At 30.3% G+C, this 21,126-nt stretch overlaps 1 protein-coding gene across 1 annotated transcript in view; it reads right to left on the bottom strand.

The window, feature by feature from the left end:
- Window positions 1-20,617, bottom strand: part of LOC123698951 (thrombospondin type-1 domain-containing protein 4-like) — a 93,703-nt gene extending 73,086 nt beyond the window's left edge. Inside the window, exons 1-2 of the mRNA XM_045645786.1 lie at window positions 20,432-20,617; window positions 5,270-5,457 (exon numbers count right to left, since the gene is read on the bottom strand). Coding sequence (XP_045501742.1) covers window positions 5,270-5,304 — 35 coding nt within the window. The 5' untranslated portion in view covers window positions 5,305-5,457; window positions 20,432-20,617. The remainder of the gene's footprint in view (window positions 1-5,269; window positions 5,458-20,431) is intronic.
- Between the last annotated feature and the right edge of the window lie 509 nt (window positions 20,618-21,126).

The raw sequence follows: 21,126 nt of genomic DNA, 5'->3' as shown, positions 1-21,126 counted from the left end.
CGAAGCCACACATTTTTAAAATTGTCTGAACTTATTTCTTACACCTTTATAATATGTCTTGTTTTATAGCGTACACGGACCGCTTTATGCAATGCTTAGCTATATTATAATTTTCACATCGTAAATGTAAACATGCAGCAACAGTGATAAATGTGTAAGCCATTCATAACAGATACAGGTTAGGGAATTAACGCTATTATAGTCTTCCTACATAGCTGGATGCTATTATTGTCTACATTCACTATTCTCTTTAATTATGATACATTTAGCGCTCACTTGCGATAGTTATGATGTTTTGTTAGTGATTCACTGTTTGGAAACGACCACATATTAGACATGTCTAGTATATTTTATGTACTAACTGTAGATAATAAGATGGTACTTGAAAATCTTTAAGTTATACATATATAAAGACTAGCTGCTCCGCGCTGTTTCACCCCTGTAGTCATAGCGTGATAAGATGTATAGCCTATAGCCTTCCTTGATAAATGAACTGTCTATCACCTAAAGAATTTTTCAAATCGGACCAGTTGTTCTCGAGATTAGCGCGTTCAAATAAACAAACAAACTTTTCAGCTTTATAATATTTGTATAGATATTGTCGAAAAATAATGTAATCCTTCTTGGGCATAATGGACATTAAAAGAAATGACTGAAATATATTTTTATGTGATGTGAATTTTTCTTGTGGTCTTTCTAGTAGGTATTTTAATAGATATGCCTTCACGTGAGTATATTATATGCAAGTCTTTGATTTTGATTGTTTAATTCTTTTGAAGTGTTCATTCTTAATTACTAAATATAATACTTAAAATAAATTGTGTTTAGGTTTAACACAGCTGAAATGAAGGATTAAATTTAGTCTATAAGTATGTAACAAGATGAAAACATTTTAACAAGTCAGTCTTATTTTAAATTGTAGGTATAGGTTAGTGTTACAGTATTGCATATCGCTGTCCGTCAAACTAAGTCGACTTTACCAGGCTGTTATCAAATAAACATTAATCACCTTATATTATTTAGTTGCGAATAATTATAATTAATAGTTATAATAGGTGTCAGATCTGCACCTGATGACTACTGCGCTTACTTGGCAAATTTTAAAAAAAAGTACTGTTTAAGGTCCTTAATAAAAATTATCCATTATGAATTAGCGCCGCGATAGTATCTCTACCTATTATATTAGTCGTCTAATAATAATGATGCAACGAAATAATAAAAATATTAGTCGTCTAATAATAATGATGAATCAATGAAAAAGCGCCACAAAAATATTCTTTATTAATTAAGCTAGTTGAAAACAAACTATAAAAATTATCAGAAAGTGTGTGTCAATTACGACGATTACATTCAATTCGACCACATACGTTGATGACACAAATTGGACGCCTCAATTCGATTCAAATTAATCGAGTGAATTCTGATTTGATACACTGTCGTTATAATAAGCTCACTATCAGTCGTATCTACAATTGACGAAAGTTGAAAGGGCGGGGTGAAGCGTACGACCCCAAAAGTTTTTCCTCCCAAAATTGTTGCATATATAAATCATAATAACGCATATTTTTAGCAATAAGTTGTTAGCTCGATCATTCTACGGAATAAATAAATATACATATTTTAAGTACAAAATTTAAATATTAAACGAATTTCATAATTAAATTATAAAAAATGCTTAAGCTGTGTGTGCTGTAATGTGTGTGTGAATTATGATAGTAGCGTAATTACGAATCGATATTCATAAATTCTATATACAATCATACATCGAACGACAAAGTTGAAAGGTTAATTTCAGCTAAATAGTCATAAATACAAAGCAGCAGTAAATGCCAAGTAAACGAATATTAGCTTAACGTCAATACCGTGTTTGGTTTACGATTCTTAAAACCGATTGGCATTACGATTCGAACAACGAGGTATGCTTTTCGGCATCCTAACCTCATAAGTTTGGAACCTTGTATAAGCAATTACAAAACGATACAGTAATTAGTTATTGATTGACAAAATGTTAATTACTATGAAGCGTTTAATTTATAATATATTTTAATCGATTTAATTAAGATAACGATGTATATAAAAATAGCGTGTGTAATCTATGCATCAAGTGCTCGTTGTAATATGATACAACTCCATTGTAAATATGATACAACATTGCAATAGAATCATATAAAATCACAAAATAAGAAATGACATCCATATTTAATTACCCGATCGATGTATGACCTCACCAAGGTAACATACCAGATCAATAGCTCTATTTTTACAATTCAAAGTACGATTTCAATTGAACACTCGATTTGCATAAACTAATGTATACATCGATTTAACACTAATCAATCTCGATTTTAAAAGCTACTCGAATGACATTGAACATATTTAGAAGCATGACTCTAGTTCTTCGAAAGCCACAAAGCCTAATATGTAGGTACTTGTATAGGCGTGTGTCATGCTATTAAATTTACAGGAAACGTGATTTTAATTGTGATTACAATTTGCGTTATTGTTATATTACAATATAATACAATTGATTGTATGATTGTAATTGATTTGCTAAAACGAAATCAATTACCTGTATCGTCAAATTACAATGTTACATGTTGCCAATCAATATGTATTGTGGTCAAAATTTAAATATCATTCCTTACTTAGTTTATTGAACAATATTAGATCATAACGGTTGTTAGATTTTTTATCAACTACACGCAAAGGCCTAATTAGTTAATAGATCCTTAATAATAAAAATGTAAATTAAAAACATACAAAAAGTAAAAATCTTATACTGTATAAATATCGCGAAGACTGATTATGTTGGTACATTTCTCTCTATTTTATATGTGCGCGAAGCACAAAAACCAAAGGATTTAATTCCGTACAAATTCCCCGGTTCGTCGTGACTATAAATCTTAACAAATAACAAAACGTTCCAGTCTTCTAGAACGTGTCCTACGATTCAATAGATAAGTAATAAATAAGGGAAAGACAGGTATTTTGACACGTTAGCGCACACTTATTATAGAAAACTTATCCAGTGATGATTTTATTTAAGTTTATAAAAACAACGAAGCAATGTGACATTTTATAAACTCGTGATGTATAATTAATATAAAGTAAAAGGGGTTTTATAGCGCAAAATTACTAGATTTCCAAAAAGCGCAAAAATCTCACTCTGACGTGGTCTCAGAAAAGGCGCTAATGCACTTGCACTCTACTCCATTACCACTTTTTAAACCATACATTTTAAATTCAAGCTTTTAAATATATCTAGAGAGGATAATATATTTTACCAAACTAATACTAAACTCTGAAGTTTAATTTTATTTTATAACATCACCTATTTATTTTGACCGTACCATGTATTATTAGCTCTGGTGTACAGAACAATTAGTGTGGTCAATTTGTTAATTAAAATTAATTTATCGTGTAGCCTTAATATTTAAAACACTTTATACAAAATGGCGATATATAATAAACAGGATTGCAGAAAATTTGCAACGAGATTAACTGAACGAAAGTTGAAGGAAGCAAGTCTTAATAAATAAGCAAAGATTAGCAAATGACATGATATTCAGCATTCCCGTACAAATCCGGATCGCCTACGGAAACCTCCATTCATAAATATCGACCACGCAATTATGCAATTTAAAACTTATAGTCAGCGAAATTAGATCGGTTTTAATTACGAAAGTCAACCGTAATCTCTTCCTAGCTTAAACGGATTTATAGTGTTGTTACATTTGCATTTAGTCTTATTAAATGAAGCAAGTATCAAAATAGATAAACCAATGAAAATTGTTTATAATATAATAGTGTTCTTAGTTCTTACCTACACTATAATATTATTATCGAATTGAATCATCAACTTTGGTATGAATGATATTTGAGGAGAGAGTTGTAGTATGTTTAATTCGATAAATTTTGTTCATATTTGCACTGTTAAATAATATGTCTAGAACCATATTTTTATAAAGGAATGTCTTACTTAACACATTTTATATGATAACAAAACATACCTACATAATTTTAAACTACAGCCATAAAGATAGACAAGCGTAATATTTTAAGTTTATTAATTATTATAACCATATTAGTTTATTCTCGCTCGTTAATATAGATATTAAAAATATACCTACACTATAAAATTAATTTTATGAGACACTTATGTCTATAGTAAACTGTAAACATATTATTATATCAATACATACACGCTTTATTATTTAATTTACGACTCAAATAATTGATTTTAAACTTATTCTTGTAACCACCTGGTAGACCAAAGCATAAAGTTATTTTGTTCCGAAGAACAACCACTTATAAGATAATTTACTTCGTGTTAGTGTTTTCTAAAGTTTTCTCATAATAATAAATTGATGTTACGCATACCATTTTCAGCAATAAGTAACCTAATTCAAAAGTTAAAGGTCCATCAGTATCTAGCGACGCGACGTCCGAATGATTCCAATTCTACCCAAAATTTTATTTTCTCTGCAAAGTTTGCTTTTGAACTTATGAAAAAATGAGAAATTCTAAATATTATGCATAATATTACAAGTACTGGTAGCAAAACATTAATAATGTAGAGCAGTAACATACAGACAAGCGGACCAGCCACTGGCTACCAACTCAGATTCAATGGAACGAATAAATCATTTTATAAAGTTCAATGAAGCATTTTATGGTTGTCGGGCTATTGGTTAAATACTAAACATTAACTACGTATCTTATAGATTGCGGTTACTATATTATCCATAGCATATACAATGCAATGTAGCATATACAACTGTAGATACGTTTATCTACAGCTTACGTCAATCTCATACATTCGTAGTCTATTCTATTGAACGCTACGCTAACAGAAAACCACTTGGCTAGGGGGGCAGTAAATCAGTTGCCACGGAAATTAAGCTACTAGGAATCTAGGAATATAAAAATTAAAAATATATTCGTGAAATGTATTCACAAAATAATATGCAGCCAACTGCAACGACAGCTTTTTCATCTATATACCTAGCCTCAGCGATAATAATTTGTACAGGTATATAATACAAATATTATATGATTTTGAGCTTGTTTTGAGTTAATCAATGACATTATTTTATGAAAGAAGCGTCAGTGTCACAAATGACTTATCAATTTATTTCACACAATTGTTTTGGATTCCATTGTGTTGCTACATCAAAAGCAATACGATAGCAAGTGTGTCATTTCATATACCCGCCTGATCGCAAAAAAGTACGCACTTAGAACTCGTTTTCTGTTACACAATACTTACAATGAGACGTAGAGTAAAGGCCTTTGACACAACATGTCGCTAAACACAAATTAAATCACACAGTTCCAAGGTATGCACAGAATTTCACTAAATAAATCAATTGTTGTGTAATAACTTTCACTATCTTCACGTGACGCCAGTTTCAGTCATTTTCAGTGTTAGATATTCAGTCGATCGCTCCAAAAGATCTGGAAAGATAAGAAAGGAAAATGTTAATATTTTTATACATGTATGTTGAAGAGTTTGTTTGTTTGTTTGAATGCGCTAATCTCAGGAACTACTGGACTGATTTGAAAAATTCTTCCAGTGTTAGATAGCCCATTTATCGAGGAAGGGTATATACCTATTATCATCACGCTGAGACCAACGGGCACACCAACAGGAGCGGAGCAATGCGGACGAAACCGCCGAGCGCAACTAGTATAATATAAATAATCAATAAAAGTTTTTTTCTAGTACCTATGTATTATAATAATTGAAAGAATTCTTCCTCTACGTTGCGCTACGTACGTTTATATTCAAAACTGCTTATAATATTGTAAATGTTCGCTAATCAGTATTCTACAATGTTAATTTGAAATTATGCATATTTAATGGAATTTTCTGACGCAGTATTCTGATTTAGAAATATATCTATTGATATAATATGCATATTACTAAAAAAAACAATAAAAAAACTATCAACGCCAACGATCGATCAATTCTTGACGTAAAACAAATAACTCACTCTATAAATCGTGAGGTGGACTGAAGACCACAGCTTCCCACACGTTTGTTACATTTCAATCTTACTCTAATGCATTCATTATACATTACTTATATAATATATTTTATAATCAATAAAGGTTTTTTTCAATAAAGTATTCACATAATAGGTAGGTATGTGAAGATAATTGCTTTATTATGAAAATAATATCATATTTTAAATTTGCACCAAGTTCAAACTGGGATTTTGCTGCCTCAGATTAAATCTTTTAAATAATAATAACATTATGTTGCAATATAATCTATGTATAGATTAGAAAATATTATCTATACAACTATAGAACCCACATCCAAAATAAAATATTCTAATGAACGTAACTCAATATGCGTTTTCTTTTCACTTTTTTCTCGCCATTATAAGAATGAATGTGAATTTATGTAACTTTAAATTAGTTTAAATATGTGATTTCTGCAGATAGAGCAAAAAACTGAATAATATTGTATAGGATTAGTATTTTGCTAGGTTGAAACTTAATAATATGTCCAAATAATGAAGAAAGATTTCATTGCTTCACGGTCTTAGATGTGTTACTAAGTCTTTAAGGACACATTTCGTTTTCAACATCTTTTTATTATTTTCTGTGATATTTTTCACATTTTCTAGTTTATTTCGAGGGAGATGTGAATAGCATTTAGAAACAAGTATTCTGAATGTTATTTAACATCGCAGTAAAAGTTGGATATGATGGGTTTTGGGCAGGAAAAAGTAAAGATTGTTAAATAAACTTGAGATTCTTTATTAGACGATAGGTACGCGTAGTACAAAGGGTAAAGGCGGAAGAGAAAAATTATACAATGACAGATAGGTATTTGACATACACACATTTGTATATATAAACTCCTATCACCAACAGGATATCAAATTTCAATCCAAAAATATTTATTCCCTCATTTCCTTCTCGTAGTTTTCTACTTTCTAATATAACTACACTGATAGAGTAAACTGTATAGTAGAGAATGAAGTATTGCAACAGACAACACGAATGACAACACGTAACTGAATTAGATAAATCATTAAAGGGTTCATAATTAATATCTGTAATTCGATGCTGTTGATACGCGCGTGTTACAAACAAAAAATAAGTGACGTGAAGATTAATGGCTTTTCGTCAACATAGCGCCAACGTTCCCAAATAATATGTTAGAATATTTAATATAAGGGCTTCTGGATGTTGGTACAATTGGATATTCGAATTGAAATGTCAGTGTATTGATTTGTTGAGTTGACTTGAAGTGTTATAAGTTATCATGTAGATTAATTGAATTATGTTTAGATATGAGTTATGAGATAGGGTGAGAAACAATTTCTATTTGATGTTATTTAATAGATTAAATTAAATGGGTGATGAATGGTTTCGTTTCTGTTTTAAAATTTATTAAATTAATTTCAGTTGAAGGTATAATAGTTATTTTCGTATTAAACAAAAAATCTTCTTAGCTGTTGTTTCGGTTTCAAATAGTAAATCAATGAATGTCTCAAATCCATTAGGCTTCTTTTAAATAAAGTGAAGTAAGCCAAGCCCTCGGGTTAGAAGTTGGAACATAAATCTATTTTATTTATTTGTTTAGATAACCTAAAAACACCGAAGCTACACTTTTACATCTCTTCTTTAAAACTTTGAAGTTAAAAAATATTTTTATGTGTAAAATTTGAATATTTTATCATAAATGGAGAATGAACAATACATTTTTGGCGCTTTCATTTGTTATTCATTTGATAACATGAGCAGTTATATTAATACTGAATCCCGTGCTAGTATAACATTGTTAGTTATTCAATGAATACCAAATCTCTATTACATTGTCCTAGGACAGGTTTCATACGTATACATTCATAATGTATTACACGAACTTGAATCCAAATGAATGTTTGCTTGTATAATTTTCGCATATAAATTAAGAATATAGGGAATATGTAATATCAAATTATCTCTTACGTTAAGAATTATTTTTCTAATAATAGTTATTATTGAATATAGCTGTAATTAATTTTATATGTTATCTTTATGTATTAAAATGTAACTAATAAAATGTAAACCCAAAAACGAACAAATTAAAACACTTTCACTTATTACACTAAATCAGAACCATAAATACTACCGCAAACTAAAATAAAATGTTTATTTCACATTAGCATTGGAATTAATAAAACATTGGGAATAAAAATATTTAAAAGCCATAAAATTCATAAGGTCGCCCACAGAGCCACGGCTAACTGTAAGCGGGCATCAAATAGGCATTTGTCAAACTTTATAATGATATTTGAAGTCGAACACTAAACGCCCACTGGTTAAACTCTTGATTATGTGATTCACAAAGTTAAATTTAAGCGCAGGTTATATTAGCGTCAACATTATAGGTGATGATTGGTGATAAATTTTCAAACGTTAACTTTAGTTCGTAAAACTTTAAACTGCCAAACGGGGCTTTATCTTAAAACTGTTGATTTTTCATTTGAATCATGTGTATGTTTTGCATAACGTATAAGATGGTACCGTATCAATTAGTTGTAGTTATCATTGAATTTTTAGGATAAATGGTATATTTCATTAATTGCTATTGTCATCTACATATGGATGGAAATCATACGACGTGTAATGAACGCAGTAAACAAATTGTTTCACTTCCATTAATTAGTACGGAGCCAGCAATACATTTTGAAAACGTAACCTTGTGTTTCGAGTAACCCGGACTCGACTCTAAAAAGAGCCTATTCATGTTTTCAAGTAGCAACTGGCCTATTTCGTCAAGTCTCTTTCATAAATCCTAACGTACAATTTTAATTACATTTCTGAAAGTCTGACACAATTTTGAATGAAGTCCGCTAAATAGAATGTAATTAAACTGTGTGCTACTTGTAACTAGATTCTATAGAAAAATATATTATTATATTCTTTCATCTATCATAATCACCTTTCCTTTTTATAGCACATTGTTAATACAAAATGTTAAAAATAACACGCGTGATAATAAAGCTTGGATTCTAGCATCTATACGATAATATTACAGTTTAAACAGAAAAAGGGAGTTCACACAAAACCGTAATATTTTTAACGAAGTTAATTCGCTGTCTCGAATCGACGCCCAAGCGTCGGAGGATTTCAGAATTGTTGGTAATTGGTATGTCCATAAAATTAGACGCAATTAAACAGGAACGGGTTGAAGACGTCATATTCTTTTATAAATATTTTATTTCTTTGTAAGTAATATTAGTAGGTGCTGACTATGATGTGCTGATTTTAGATTGTAATTAATGCAAAAAAATAAGTAGCAGACGATTTGACTGATTCAGATAGAGTCCTTGTAAATTTAAATATCAATTAGACACAAATATAACTATTTTTGCATCTAATAAATACAGAAATTTTTTTATTTTTATATGAAAACATTAAGCACTAAGCAGGCATTCAAGCATCCCGGTGTATTCTTTATAAATAAGTAATTGGGGAAGGGAAAACGGACCGTTAGTCTTATCCCTTCAGATTAAGATACAATCGGACAATATGATAATAATTTCTACAAAATTATAACTTTCCTAAATATCGTTTTGCATAAGTTTAGATATTGCCTCTTACCAGAGTATTGGGGAATAGAGTTTGTAACTAAATTAAAAAGGGTATTATTCATCATTTACAAAAGTCTCTAGGAATCATTCGTTATATCCTATCCTATCCTACTTATATTATAAATGCGAAAGTTTGTGAGTATGGATGTATGTGCGTGTATGTTTGTAACTCTTTCACGTAAATACTGCTGAACCGATTATAATGAAATTTAGCAAACATAGAAGGTAACATGAATTAACATATATGGGTTTTATCCCGGAAATCCCACGGAAACGGGAAATATGCGCGTTTATCTTTCAAAACGCGGGCGAAGCCGCGGTCGTAAAGCTAGTAATATAATTATACAGGAAACTTAAATCCACTTTTTGTGAAGAAAGTACTGAAGGGTTTCAAGACAGTAAATATTACACAAACAATATTGGTAGGTGTAAATAACTAATTGTTTGTAATGCAAAGAACTTGAGATACGTGAGAAATGTACTTCACGTGAAACTGCAAACATCGATGCGAGGTCATTGCCCTTCAAATACCATGAAATTACCACATGGGTCTGCTAATAAGCAATTACGTCAGGTGGTTCCGTACTTTTAAATTTTTTGGCGTGACCAGAAATAGCGTTTATTTTATGAGAAATTTATATTTTTTGTTAGTATACGTCAGCAACTGTTGTAAATTTAACAAGTTAGGTTGGTTTCCGTAAAAATAAGTGCATCCTTTTTGCCTGAAGAGAAAGTCAAGCAGTGGTACAGACGTGATAAAGCCCCATAAAGTTCTTTCAATCCGAATATCATCATCTGTGATTATTCGTTTTATATGTAACAGCTTTTTCTCAGACCATATATGATATATCTTACAAACGCGAATTTCTACAATAAAACGACTGCCAACAATACATTTATTGTTACCAACATATCTGAATGATTTTCCCTTTTAATATTCAGCCGCAAAAAATCCTTTGTACGCTTCTACGTCGGTATTTACCAATATTTACACATAATAACGTAAAATATGTCAAGCGAAATATCTCAGAAGGAAAAGCAAATAGCTTACACGTGGATTTCTTCGTTGTAAAATACCGTCCCGTTTCAACGTAATCCCCACATGATATTCGCAACGTTATACCATAGTTATACTCATATTATAACCCATTTTCTTGGAGGCTTACATGACAATCTTGTTGGGTTGAATAAGCCATTCTCAAAGACCTGAATTCTTGGTCACATTTAATATAAGGTTATATAATAGGTTTACATATTCCCATATGTAAACCTATTTCATGCCTACCTTAGAAAATAGTATTTAATGGAATTTAAAATTTATATAGTAATTTTTAACTACCTACTCTGAATTATGCGGAAATCATACATGAATCAAATATATGATAAAATTCGTACATATTATATGCTAATAGAATATTATACAATTTTGGTTGCAGGTTTGTTGGTTGTTGTTGGTTGTATTTGCGTTTTTAATCTAGTTCAAATAGAGTCATATCAGTTACCAAAGCTTTATCTGATAGAGCGCAAACGTGGCAAAACAAAATTTTAACAATAGACCAGTTTAGTTTTCCCTATTTCCCAATATTATATCGACTTAATACGAGAAATATAAAAAAGTATTTTTGGAGAGTCTTTCCTGCAGTTGCACACACATTTGGCCATACAAAAGTACATTTTTATTTCACCCTGACCGGAATTACATGTAATGGTGTTAAATTATTCTTATAATTGTCGAATAGCTGCTGTTTACACATAGTCAACTGAGCAAACAACACACTGCCATGAACTAATTTACATTCTGAATGTACGACTCTTTAAAAGACATAATGGACTATTCATAGACACGATCGTCATCTTCACACTTTAAGGATGATGGCTCCTTTGTTAAGTGTAGATTAACTTTATTTTTGGATGATTATATTCGTTATTTTTGGATTGTGTGCAATGTAATAAAATGACAAAAGTTTTTTTGACAGCCCTACTATCTCCCTATATGTATATTATCTTAATTTGAACCCAATTTAACACCAAAAGATTTGCTTAAACACTGTTAATGCGTTTGGGAATATTTGCTCCAGTAATATGGCCATAATATGTAAAACATGTTAATTATACGCATAAATTATTATATTGTAGGAACAAGCACAATAATAATTAAGCTATCAAAGTGAGCTCCATTAAACCTCATATTCATAACAAAGTGAATCATTAAAGTAATTAAATTACGCAGATTAGATAATATTAGGTAACAGGTTATCATTTGCTATTTCCGAAATATACAATTGTAATGTGTGCTATTATTACGAATTTACAGCTAAAGTATAATGTGCTTCATTGTAAACTAAAACTTAGATTTAAACCTCCGACTAAGCACAAAAATATCATACGATTAAAATATTCTAAATGCTCAGTATTACATAGAAAATTGTAAGTGTTGGAACTTTACCCACAGGAACGGTAGACAGGTACAGTTAACTATTTGTATAGTTACTTGTATAACTATCCTATGTCTGACGCTACAATTTTACCGTATACTTAACTATCCTGCATTCTTATTTGACACAATAAGGTTTCGATTTCTATAATTGCAAGGATTAATAAAAAAATATTTGTCGTAAATACATAGACGTGTCTGTTGGAAACATATTGGAAAAGTAAAAAAAACTTCATGAATATATATAAAATTTCTTATATAGAGCTATAAAAATTTCTTATATTTAGAGATTAATCCTGTAGTGGTAGTATTCACTATCTGATAGTTGATATTATACAAAAAAAAAAACTATCAAAAAGATACTGCGACCTTTCAAAAGAAACAGTACCTTTATGTAAAACATCAACAACGTGGACAAGTCGCGGGTGACATCTAGTACAAGTACATAATTGAAAGTGTGAATAATGTGATGACCTGTGTCATTTCCTCGTAAATGATAAAATGTATAAATAATTAAAATCTAATAAAAAGCCAAGGCGTGAACACGATGGAGTAATTTTTACTCTTAAGATACGGCGTTGTAATTAGGTTATCATTTACATTATGTTGCAATACAACACTGCTTGCTAACTCAGTATGGTGTGTTGCATTGTGAAAAATAAATATTATTTCTGCCCATAACGTCTTTTTATTTGTTTTTATGCTAATAAGCTTGATATTTTCTCAAAAACGATGGCAGAATAAAGGTACTGGACGTCAAGCTTATAAATAAATTGTTCGATTGAAGAATGAAAACGAGTAAATAGAGCACTACACAAAACACCTAATCCTAATCTATCATTTAAATATAAAAATACTCTACTGTCTTAAAGTACGTAGAATACATAAAAAAAATAATTATTATCACTTAAAAGGATGTAGATACCACCTACCACTAAGATACGTTACTAAACAATGTTATTTACAACGATCAGAAATTGTCTTAAATTGACGCAATAAATCTCTATAATAGAAACTCGATGTAAGGCAAAAAGTGTCAATGTAGGACACTGTCTTCATTGATACTATACTGCGTTCCCGGGATTTTTTAATTAGTACGTCTAACTACCAATTACAGTCAACTTTCAAGTACTCGACTCGTATCACTCAATCAATTTAATACTTCAGACTTGCCGAGTATTCGACGCGAAATGTATTTTTATATCATGTTTTTCTGCGTATCATTTTCATTGGATATGTAGGTAATAAATTAAGTTTCGACTTTTTAGTTTTACAGTTTACATTTATAAGGTTTCTAATTGCTTATTTTAACCTGATTATTACGATATATTTACGAAAAACGCACAATTCTATCATGAACATTATACATGATAGTATTTTCTAGGGTTTGATTTTACGCGAGTATTATAACATTTAGAAATTAAAGACTTTTAACGGATTTTAAACGCGATTTATTCATTATATTATTTTCCCGACGTTTCGAACACTTTACAGTGTCAGTCTCCCCGTGACCACGCTCGCTGTAAAGTGTTCGAAACGTCAGGAAAATAATATAATGAATAAATCGCGTTTAAATCCGTTAAAAAGACTTTAATTTCTAAATTATACATGATAATAATGTCCGAAAAAGCTCAAACATGATTTAAACGTAAAAAACCGCCACAGTTAATATCGTAAGGAAAAATCTGATTACGCAACTGACAATCATTTCAAAATACGATGTGAGACTATTCAAATTTCACATCAATAGAACTATATATAGGCTAAATAGATAAAGTACTCGATACTTCCTTTTCTTAAGCATCTGAACTCTAAAAATATCCCAACCGCAAAAGATCAGTTACTCCGATTGTATTAAGAGCGCGCGTATTATATTTGTTTACAAACCAACATCGTAACGGTAGAAGTAACTAGTAAGGTATGTGTTATGAGAACAGAAAATTGTTTATAAGTTATAATAATTTTTCTAGAGATTTGTATAAATTGAATTAAAAAATATATTCTGTTTGATGAATGTTTGAACAACAACAATTATGTTTATGGCCGATTTTTGAATCCTTGTTTAAAACTTATACGTCTAATAAGGTATTAAACGATAATATGAAAATGTTACCTGTAAACTGTTAGATACGGGCAATTAGGATACATTTTTGAAATGGTAATTTTATACGTTATTATCGACGAATACGTTTTAACTTTTAGCCAAGGATTGAAAAATGAGCCTAAACTCTTATTTTCATACACACATCTATAAATGTTATTCAAATGTGTTCTATGAAGGTACATTAAGACCATATTAATAATCGTATTAATACGATTATTAAAACCTATACAAGCAATTAGCTATAATTATTGATAGTGATCGTACACGTACCTACTGATTCCTATCAAATCACGATGCTATTCTTATCACAAAAACTTCAGATTGTACGGAAGCCAATACAATGAGATTTTTATTTGAGAGTTGTACAATTTAATATAGAGATTTGAAGTATTTATGTTTTTATATTGAAGGATAAAACAGGAGTCTCAAATAAATTAGCCTTGAAAGACACATAGCGTATTTTGTTCTGGAATCTGGTGGAATAGACATTTAAACGAATATAGGAAAATAACAAACTATAAATCTTCCTATTTTTGGCCTAATGGGCATAAGCAGACGTGCTTAGTAACAAACGTGAGAAGTCCTCACCAGTTTGTCACAACACAATAACAAATTATCTGCATAGAAATTATGTCACAGACTGCGATAACTGACTATCATACGATCAAGACACTTTATTATCTGTTTGTTATTGTTTTTATACTTTCACGTTATGTGTTATTATTTAGCCCTTGATTTAGCCTATCGTCTAAACTGATAAGTCAACTTTAGATATAAAGGCCACGTCATAATTGAACGCTTAAGTATATTTCGAACAATAATTTAAAAAACGGAACAATTTAACAGGCAACGTTTCTGCTCATTATATTCAAGTGTAGCTTTTCACGAATTTGTATTAACTTTTCAGTTTTAAAAATAATATTTTTCTAGAGCTTGTGATTGTACTTCAATGTTTATGGAACTACTAAAATACTAAAAATGCTAACACGCGTAATTGCAAGCGCAGTTTATTAAATAGGTAGATTTTACGAACAGAATATTGTTCCCAACTAGCGCTTATCGCCATCACGGTGGCCTACATCCACGCGAGTCCAATAGAAAAATCACACGATCGAACCCGCTAAGCCATCCGTTGATAGTGTTATCGTTACCCTGAATACACGGGATACAGTTACCAGGCCAATTAGAAGGGCATTATTTAAAAAGAAAAACGGGAGCCTCTACCTAATTGCGCGCTTGGATGTGGCCAGGAATCAACTTCAGGAAATTGAAGTGACATGATTGAAGGACAGATTTTATAGTTGGCAATGTTATCATAACAAGATGTACCAACAAGTTCTAATATTTACAACAGTTACAGATAAAACGTATAAATCTTTAAAAAAATGTATGCAGTTTGTAGATTTTATTTATAAGATGTGAAACAACATTCGCAGTCTGTTTGATAATCGTGTTTGCATCGATTTGTTTTAAATCAATTTGCATCTTCTTTGATAACCCATAAAATATTTACAGCTTATACCTTTTCAAGACATTCTGATTTCTCATCACCGTTATTTTGAATAGTTTTATATAATTGAAATAATCAACGCAAGTTCATAGAATATTAAATTGGAACAGTAAATACTTCATAAAATCTGAAATAGGTTTTCTTCCTTATACATATTTTATTAGGTTCCCGCACATTTGTTGCTCACTGAAAATTAATTTTTACTGGTATTTGTTCCAATGAGTTCCGTTTGTATAGCTTATTATTGGATTAACAAACTTATACTTATTAAATGTTAAGTATTATGCAACTATTTAACCTTCAATAGATTATAAGTGCCCTTACGCACTAGCGGTTAACCGCGGGGGCGGCTAACCGCGCGGTTAGTCGCTTTCCCATTTTAATATGCAACCGCTTTTATGATTAGTGCGTACAATCATAGGCGGTTGCATATTTAAAATGGGAAAGCGGCTAACCGCGCGGTTAGCCGCCCCCGCGGTTAACCGCTAGTGCGTAAGGGCACTAAATGCGGAAACTTTGATAGTACCTACTCTGATTATTATTTATAACGAATCTCCGGTTCATAGGAAGAGAGGATTAAACTGTAAAACTATTACAATAGGACACTATTTCCGCTAATTAATGTGAATGGATTTTTATTCGAATTAAAATATTTAAGTAAGTGATTGTGTAAAACAGGAACTAATTCGTAATAAAAGATAATAATTGCGTCACGTATTAAACTATAATAGTTTAATTAGCAAGCGATATTTTTAATAGTTGGTGAAAATGGACGGGAAGATGGCACAGAAATGATTTTTTACTATTTTTTTTCATGGGTTTCTATTGCTATTGCTTCATGGCTCATAGGTCATTTTTCAATGATCCTAGAAGTACTTAAATAAAATTTAGAGAGTAAAGTTCAAACTAGGATGTAGAGGAGGAAAATTGTACCTATTCTTTTTATTCCCGTCGTTATAATATAATTAAAATAATAATTAATAAATCGAAAAAATTAATTGTCTCTACATATTTCTCTAGTCTAGAATTGCTTGACTCGAGGGCAATCGTGGCTAGTGTCTGTAACTACTTATACAATTTAACATAAGCACTTCACAGCTAAAGCCTTAACGGTTCCAAACTTATTGCTGTAGTGTCAATATATTAACAGGAAATAATGGCAAAAAGTAAGAGAATACAAAAGCTATTGAGACGACATTATATTACGGTTTTTATACCACTTGCAAATTGAAATGTAATAAGTGCTTATACAAATAATATTGGGTTTGTTTCAAATGACTAGTTTTGCATATTGAAATAACTGTACCAAATTTGACGTGTGTCGCGTGGTTAAAGTAACATATTATAAAGAACACAGTTAATTAATGAAAAACGAAAACACGTGTAAACTCACGAGTAAGCCCATAAACATATTAAAAGTAAAATAAATAACGTGTACCAAGCGGCAATGACAAAAAAATTATGGCAACGTCATGTTCACCATCAGGGCTTTCGCATAAAAACGTTTATATTATTCTATTGTACAAAATTTAAACGCGTGACTAGATATCACTTATGGTAAGGTTGTTGACCTTTTAAGTAGTTTTTCGCCATTAAGAAGCTTTTCAACTTTGTACAATTAACGTATTCATTTGCTCATAAACTAGCATTTCATTGGTTGAATGTGTTAAATCATAAAATACGTTAAAATAGTTTTATTAAAGCAATTTAGATTATATAAGTTTGTATCTTAGAATATCATCTTTATCCGGTTGGCTGCAGATACAATTTATTAAAAAAATTGTATGATACGCAGAATTTATGGAAAAAAAGCTTATAATAAGATGTACCTTGGTTAAGTTCGCGATATCAATTTTACGTCTTCATTGACTGATCGATTCATTAGTTTTCTTTTTGAAAAGCTATTGAAGTACGTGAACTTACCAAAATTAAATAAATTTCTACAAAGGAACTCAGACTATGTTACAATAAAATCTCGTACGCATCACTAACATTTAACCAAACACATAAAAAATTCAGTTACAATCTGCTGAAACGCAAATTATGTAACGAATTGAAGAAATAAACTATTTCCCAAACAAAATCGAAGTTTGAAGGGTTTGATAACTTTTACTCCGCGATGCTTTGATCTCGAGACAAACATACCGGCTTGAATTTTATCGTTATGTGTTAATTGAGCCGAAAGTGTTACAATTATGACTCACACAGTGACGTCATCGACATAAAGTTTGTTTAAAGCGTTTTGGTTAAGAAAACTCTTCGGTAGCATTGTGAAACTTTTTGTTGTGATTTTCGTTGGAACATGTCAGATTCGAAATAAATTTTTGATTGGAGTGAAACTGTGCCTAGATAGTAAAATCGCATTTAGCTCTGTTGATTAAGCTTATGAAAAATTAAGAAGCAAAACAAAATGATTAACATTCTACTTGAAATTCAAAATGATTAAAATTAATTACACAGAATAAGGAATTTTTAAATTATAAAATAAAATATAACTGTAAACTTAATTATGGATTTACCTGCTGCATAAATAATAATCTTTTAAAATATAAAATGTTTAAAAACATAGAATGAATTATAAATTCAACCAACCTACCTAAACAAAGTCCAAAACAAGTTCCAAGAGCTATTATATGCTAACTAAAACCTTTAAGCTCCTGGAAACCACGAAAACCCAAAGCCAAACAAGTATGCTAAGTCTTGGAAGGGTTTGTCCCAGTTTTTGCAACATCTCAAAGCGATGCCTTTACATTACAGTGGCGTAAATTACAGCTAGAAGCCACTTCTATGTGTTCTAACCATAGCCTTGGTACTAGGTCAAGAGTCGACATACCGTCTTTGAAAAATACTTCGTGATTTTCATCTAAATGCAAGAGAAATTGTAAGGCAATCTTTTTTAATTGCACGCTACAATTTTGTTGCTTGAAAACGTAAATAAGCTACTGCAATTGGTTCGAGTCAGGCAGATTATGATTTTTACATGTAAAGCCAAATTCCTAATAATTTAATAAGCATACTTATTTATGTAAATGTTTCAATAAAGATTCCAAAAGAGTCAGACAAATAGTCGTAAGCTGTTTAATTTTATAGATATTATACGTCAATTAAAAATTTATCCAAGATAACTATCTATTAGTTATTGATTCATAAAAAATTAGCATCTAATTTGTTTAAGATACAATCTCCAGACTAAGCGCTAATCGGTGATTATGTTTACAATATTATTGTATCAACTTTGACAATATAAAAAGTGGGTTTACAACATTATGAAGATTAAATATAAGATATAAGGATTACTTTGTGGTCATAGTAAACAACGAAAATACAAAGATAAATCGTATGTAACTCCGGGACCTTTAATAATTTTGCGTACTGATTGTGTGATTGAAACAACTTTACAAAGTATAAAAAAACTTTTTTTTTCATTAAATATAATATTTAGTGTTGTATTTTAATATAACCATTTTAGTATTATTTATAATATACACGGGTAGTATAAATTATCCGGTTACTAATTCATTTGTACAATATATTCGAATTCAATATAATATGTAGAGCATTGAATTTTTTTAAATTGTGACGTAAATCAATTTTTCGGGCTCAAAAAATTACAAAAATTATTTTAAAAACAATGCATTTTATCATAAATTAATGCAAGATTATAATTGCAGACGATAATAAATAGGCAAAGGAAAATTTGAGATTTGCGATTCAAATGTCAATGACCGCATCGAATATAAATAATTCATAGATTTTTATCAGTCGATAACTTATCGAATGTCTTACAGAGTGACAAATCATGTTAACATTTCTATTCTAAAAGAGAGCATAAAGATAAAGATAGAGAAATTAAACGTTCAAAACTTCCAAATTTTTAGATCGAAAATTATTCGCAACTTTCATCGTTATTAAAAGTTTTAACCAAAGAGCAACGTGTGCTTTTTAATTAACAGATATTGAAACCATGCGTTTGTCTTATGTTACCTCGTTTTAAAAATATTTTCGCAATTTGGAATTTTTTAAATCTCTCTCCATATTTGCTTTTTATTTAATTTCAAAATATGGTGTAGTTTACAATTTAATTTCATTGTTCATGAATGAATAAAATAAGTTACATTTAATATAATATTATTTAATAATCATTTTAACATTTAACTCTACTGTCAATTTTTACAAAGACTTATTCATTCTTGTGGGTGGAGTAAGTATATTTCTAACGCTAATTTATTTATTTATAACACTTCATTGTACAAAAACAATGTAGGAAATGTGGTACAAATTAATGAGGTACAAAAATTTTGCACAATAGGCGGCCTTATTGCTACACAACAATCTCAGCCAGGCAACCTGGTAGGAAAGGAAATGTGAGAAGAATAAGGATAGCGCAAAAAAAAAGAAAGAATATATTTAAAAAATGCCTACATACTACAGAAACTACATATACTGTACATAGATACTAACTACATAGTTAATATTGTGATGATGTAACCATTGTTAACATATTATATTCATAGCACACAACCGCTAAATCTTATTGTTATTTAATTTTTCACGCTATTTAGACAACAATTCATTCAAATTCAGTTACGAAAGTAGGGTTAAGGTTAATTCATTGAACTTTATGTATCCGGCATCAATCGAAGTTACTATGACACAAATAACCGAAAAAAGAAACTAAACACAAACAGAGTGCAATCTACATTAGATAAGCAGTTTCATAACAAACGAGTTTAGTTAAGACAAGAAGTGTAAAAGTTCTTATCAGATACTGCAGGCATACTGACCTCATAATTACGGATCACTGAAAATCATTCACTTATTCACAAACTATGTTAATGTTGTAGTATTGGGCAGGAATGTTTATAAATAATTCCCTTTTATGTTGTTATTTTTATTGTTTAATAGATACGGAGTTTGCCGCGTGTTTTTCGAAGTGTCGCGCGGTACGGCACGTCTGAACTCTGTCGCGCCGTATGGTCGACTATACCGAGGAATGCCGGCAAAACTTTAACTAGAAATTTACTCTGATATAGGAACATAATTGTATGTAGTTAAGTTTCAGTACACCTGAAACAGCTTCCATGGTAATCGAATTCCAGAGCTTTACGATTTAGATAATGTTAGGTGTTAATATGATTGGGAATGGCAATTATTAAATATAGAGCTGTGAGTTGGTATTTTATAGTTACTGTAAAACTAAACCAATCTTTAAAATTAAATTCTCGCAGTTATTCAGGCGTTATTTTTGTAGCCTCATAGGTATTTTAATAAATTAAATACTCCTAGGAAATAGTATAAAGTCGAAGTTATAAAATAATTTTTTACAAAACTCTATTCCGTTGGATCCTCATCAGTGCTTCAATTTAACGGTTACGTCTCATCGGTTTATAACAATATACTCTACATAGAAAAACTTAGAAATTCGTCAACAAGAAAACTCATTTAACACTTCAAATTTAAATCAAATTCTTAATATTGT

Source organism: Colias croceus, chromosome 17, assembly GCF_905220415.1.
Source record: "Colias croceus chromosome 17, ilColCroc2.1".
Classification (NCBI taxonomy): domain Eukaryota; kingdom Metazoa; phylum Arthropoda; class Insecta; order Lepidoptera; family Pieridae; genus Colias; species Colias croceus.
This window is presented reverse-complemented; position numbering and strand designations above follow the sequence as displayed.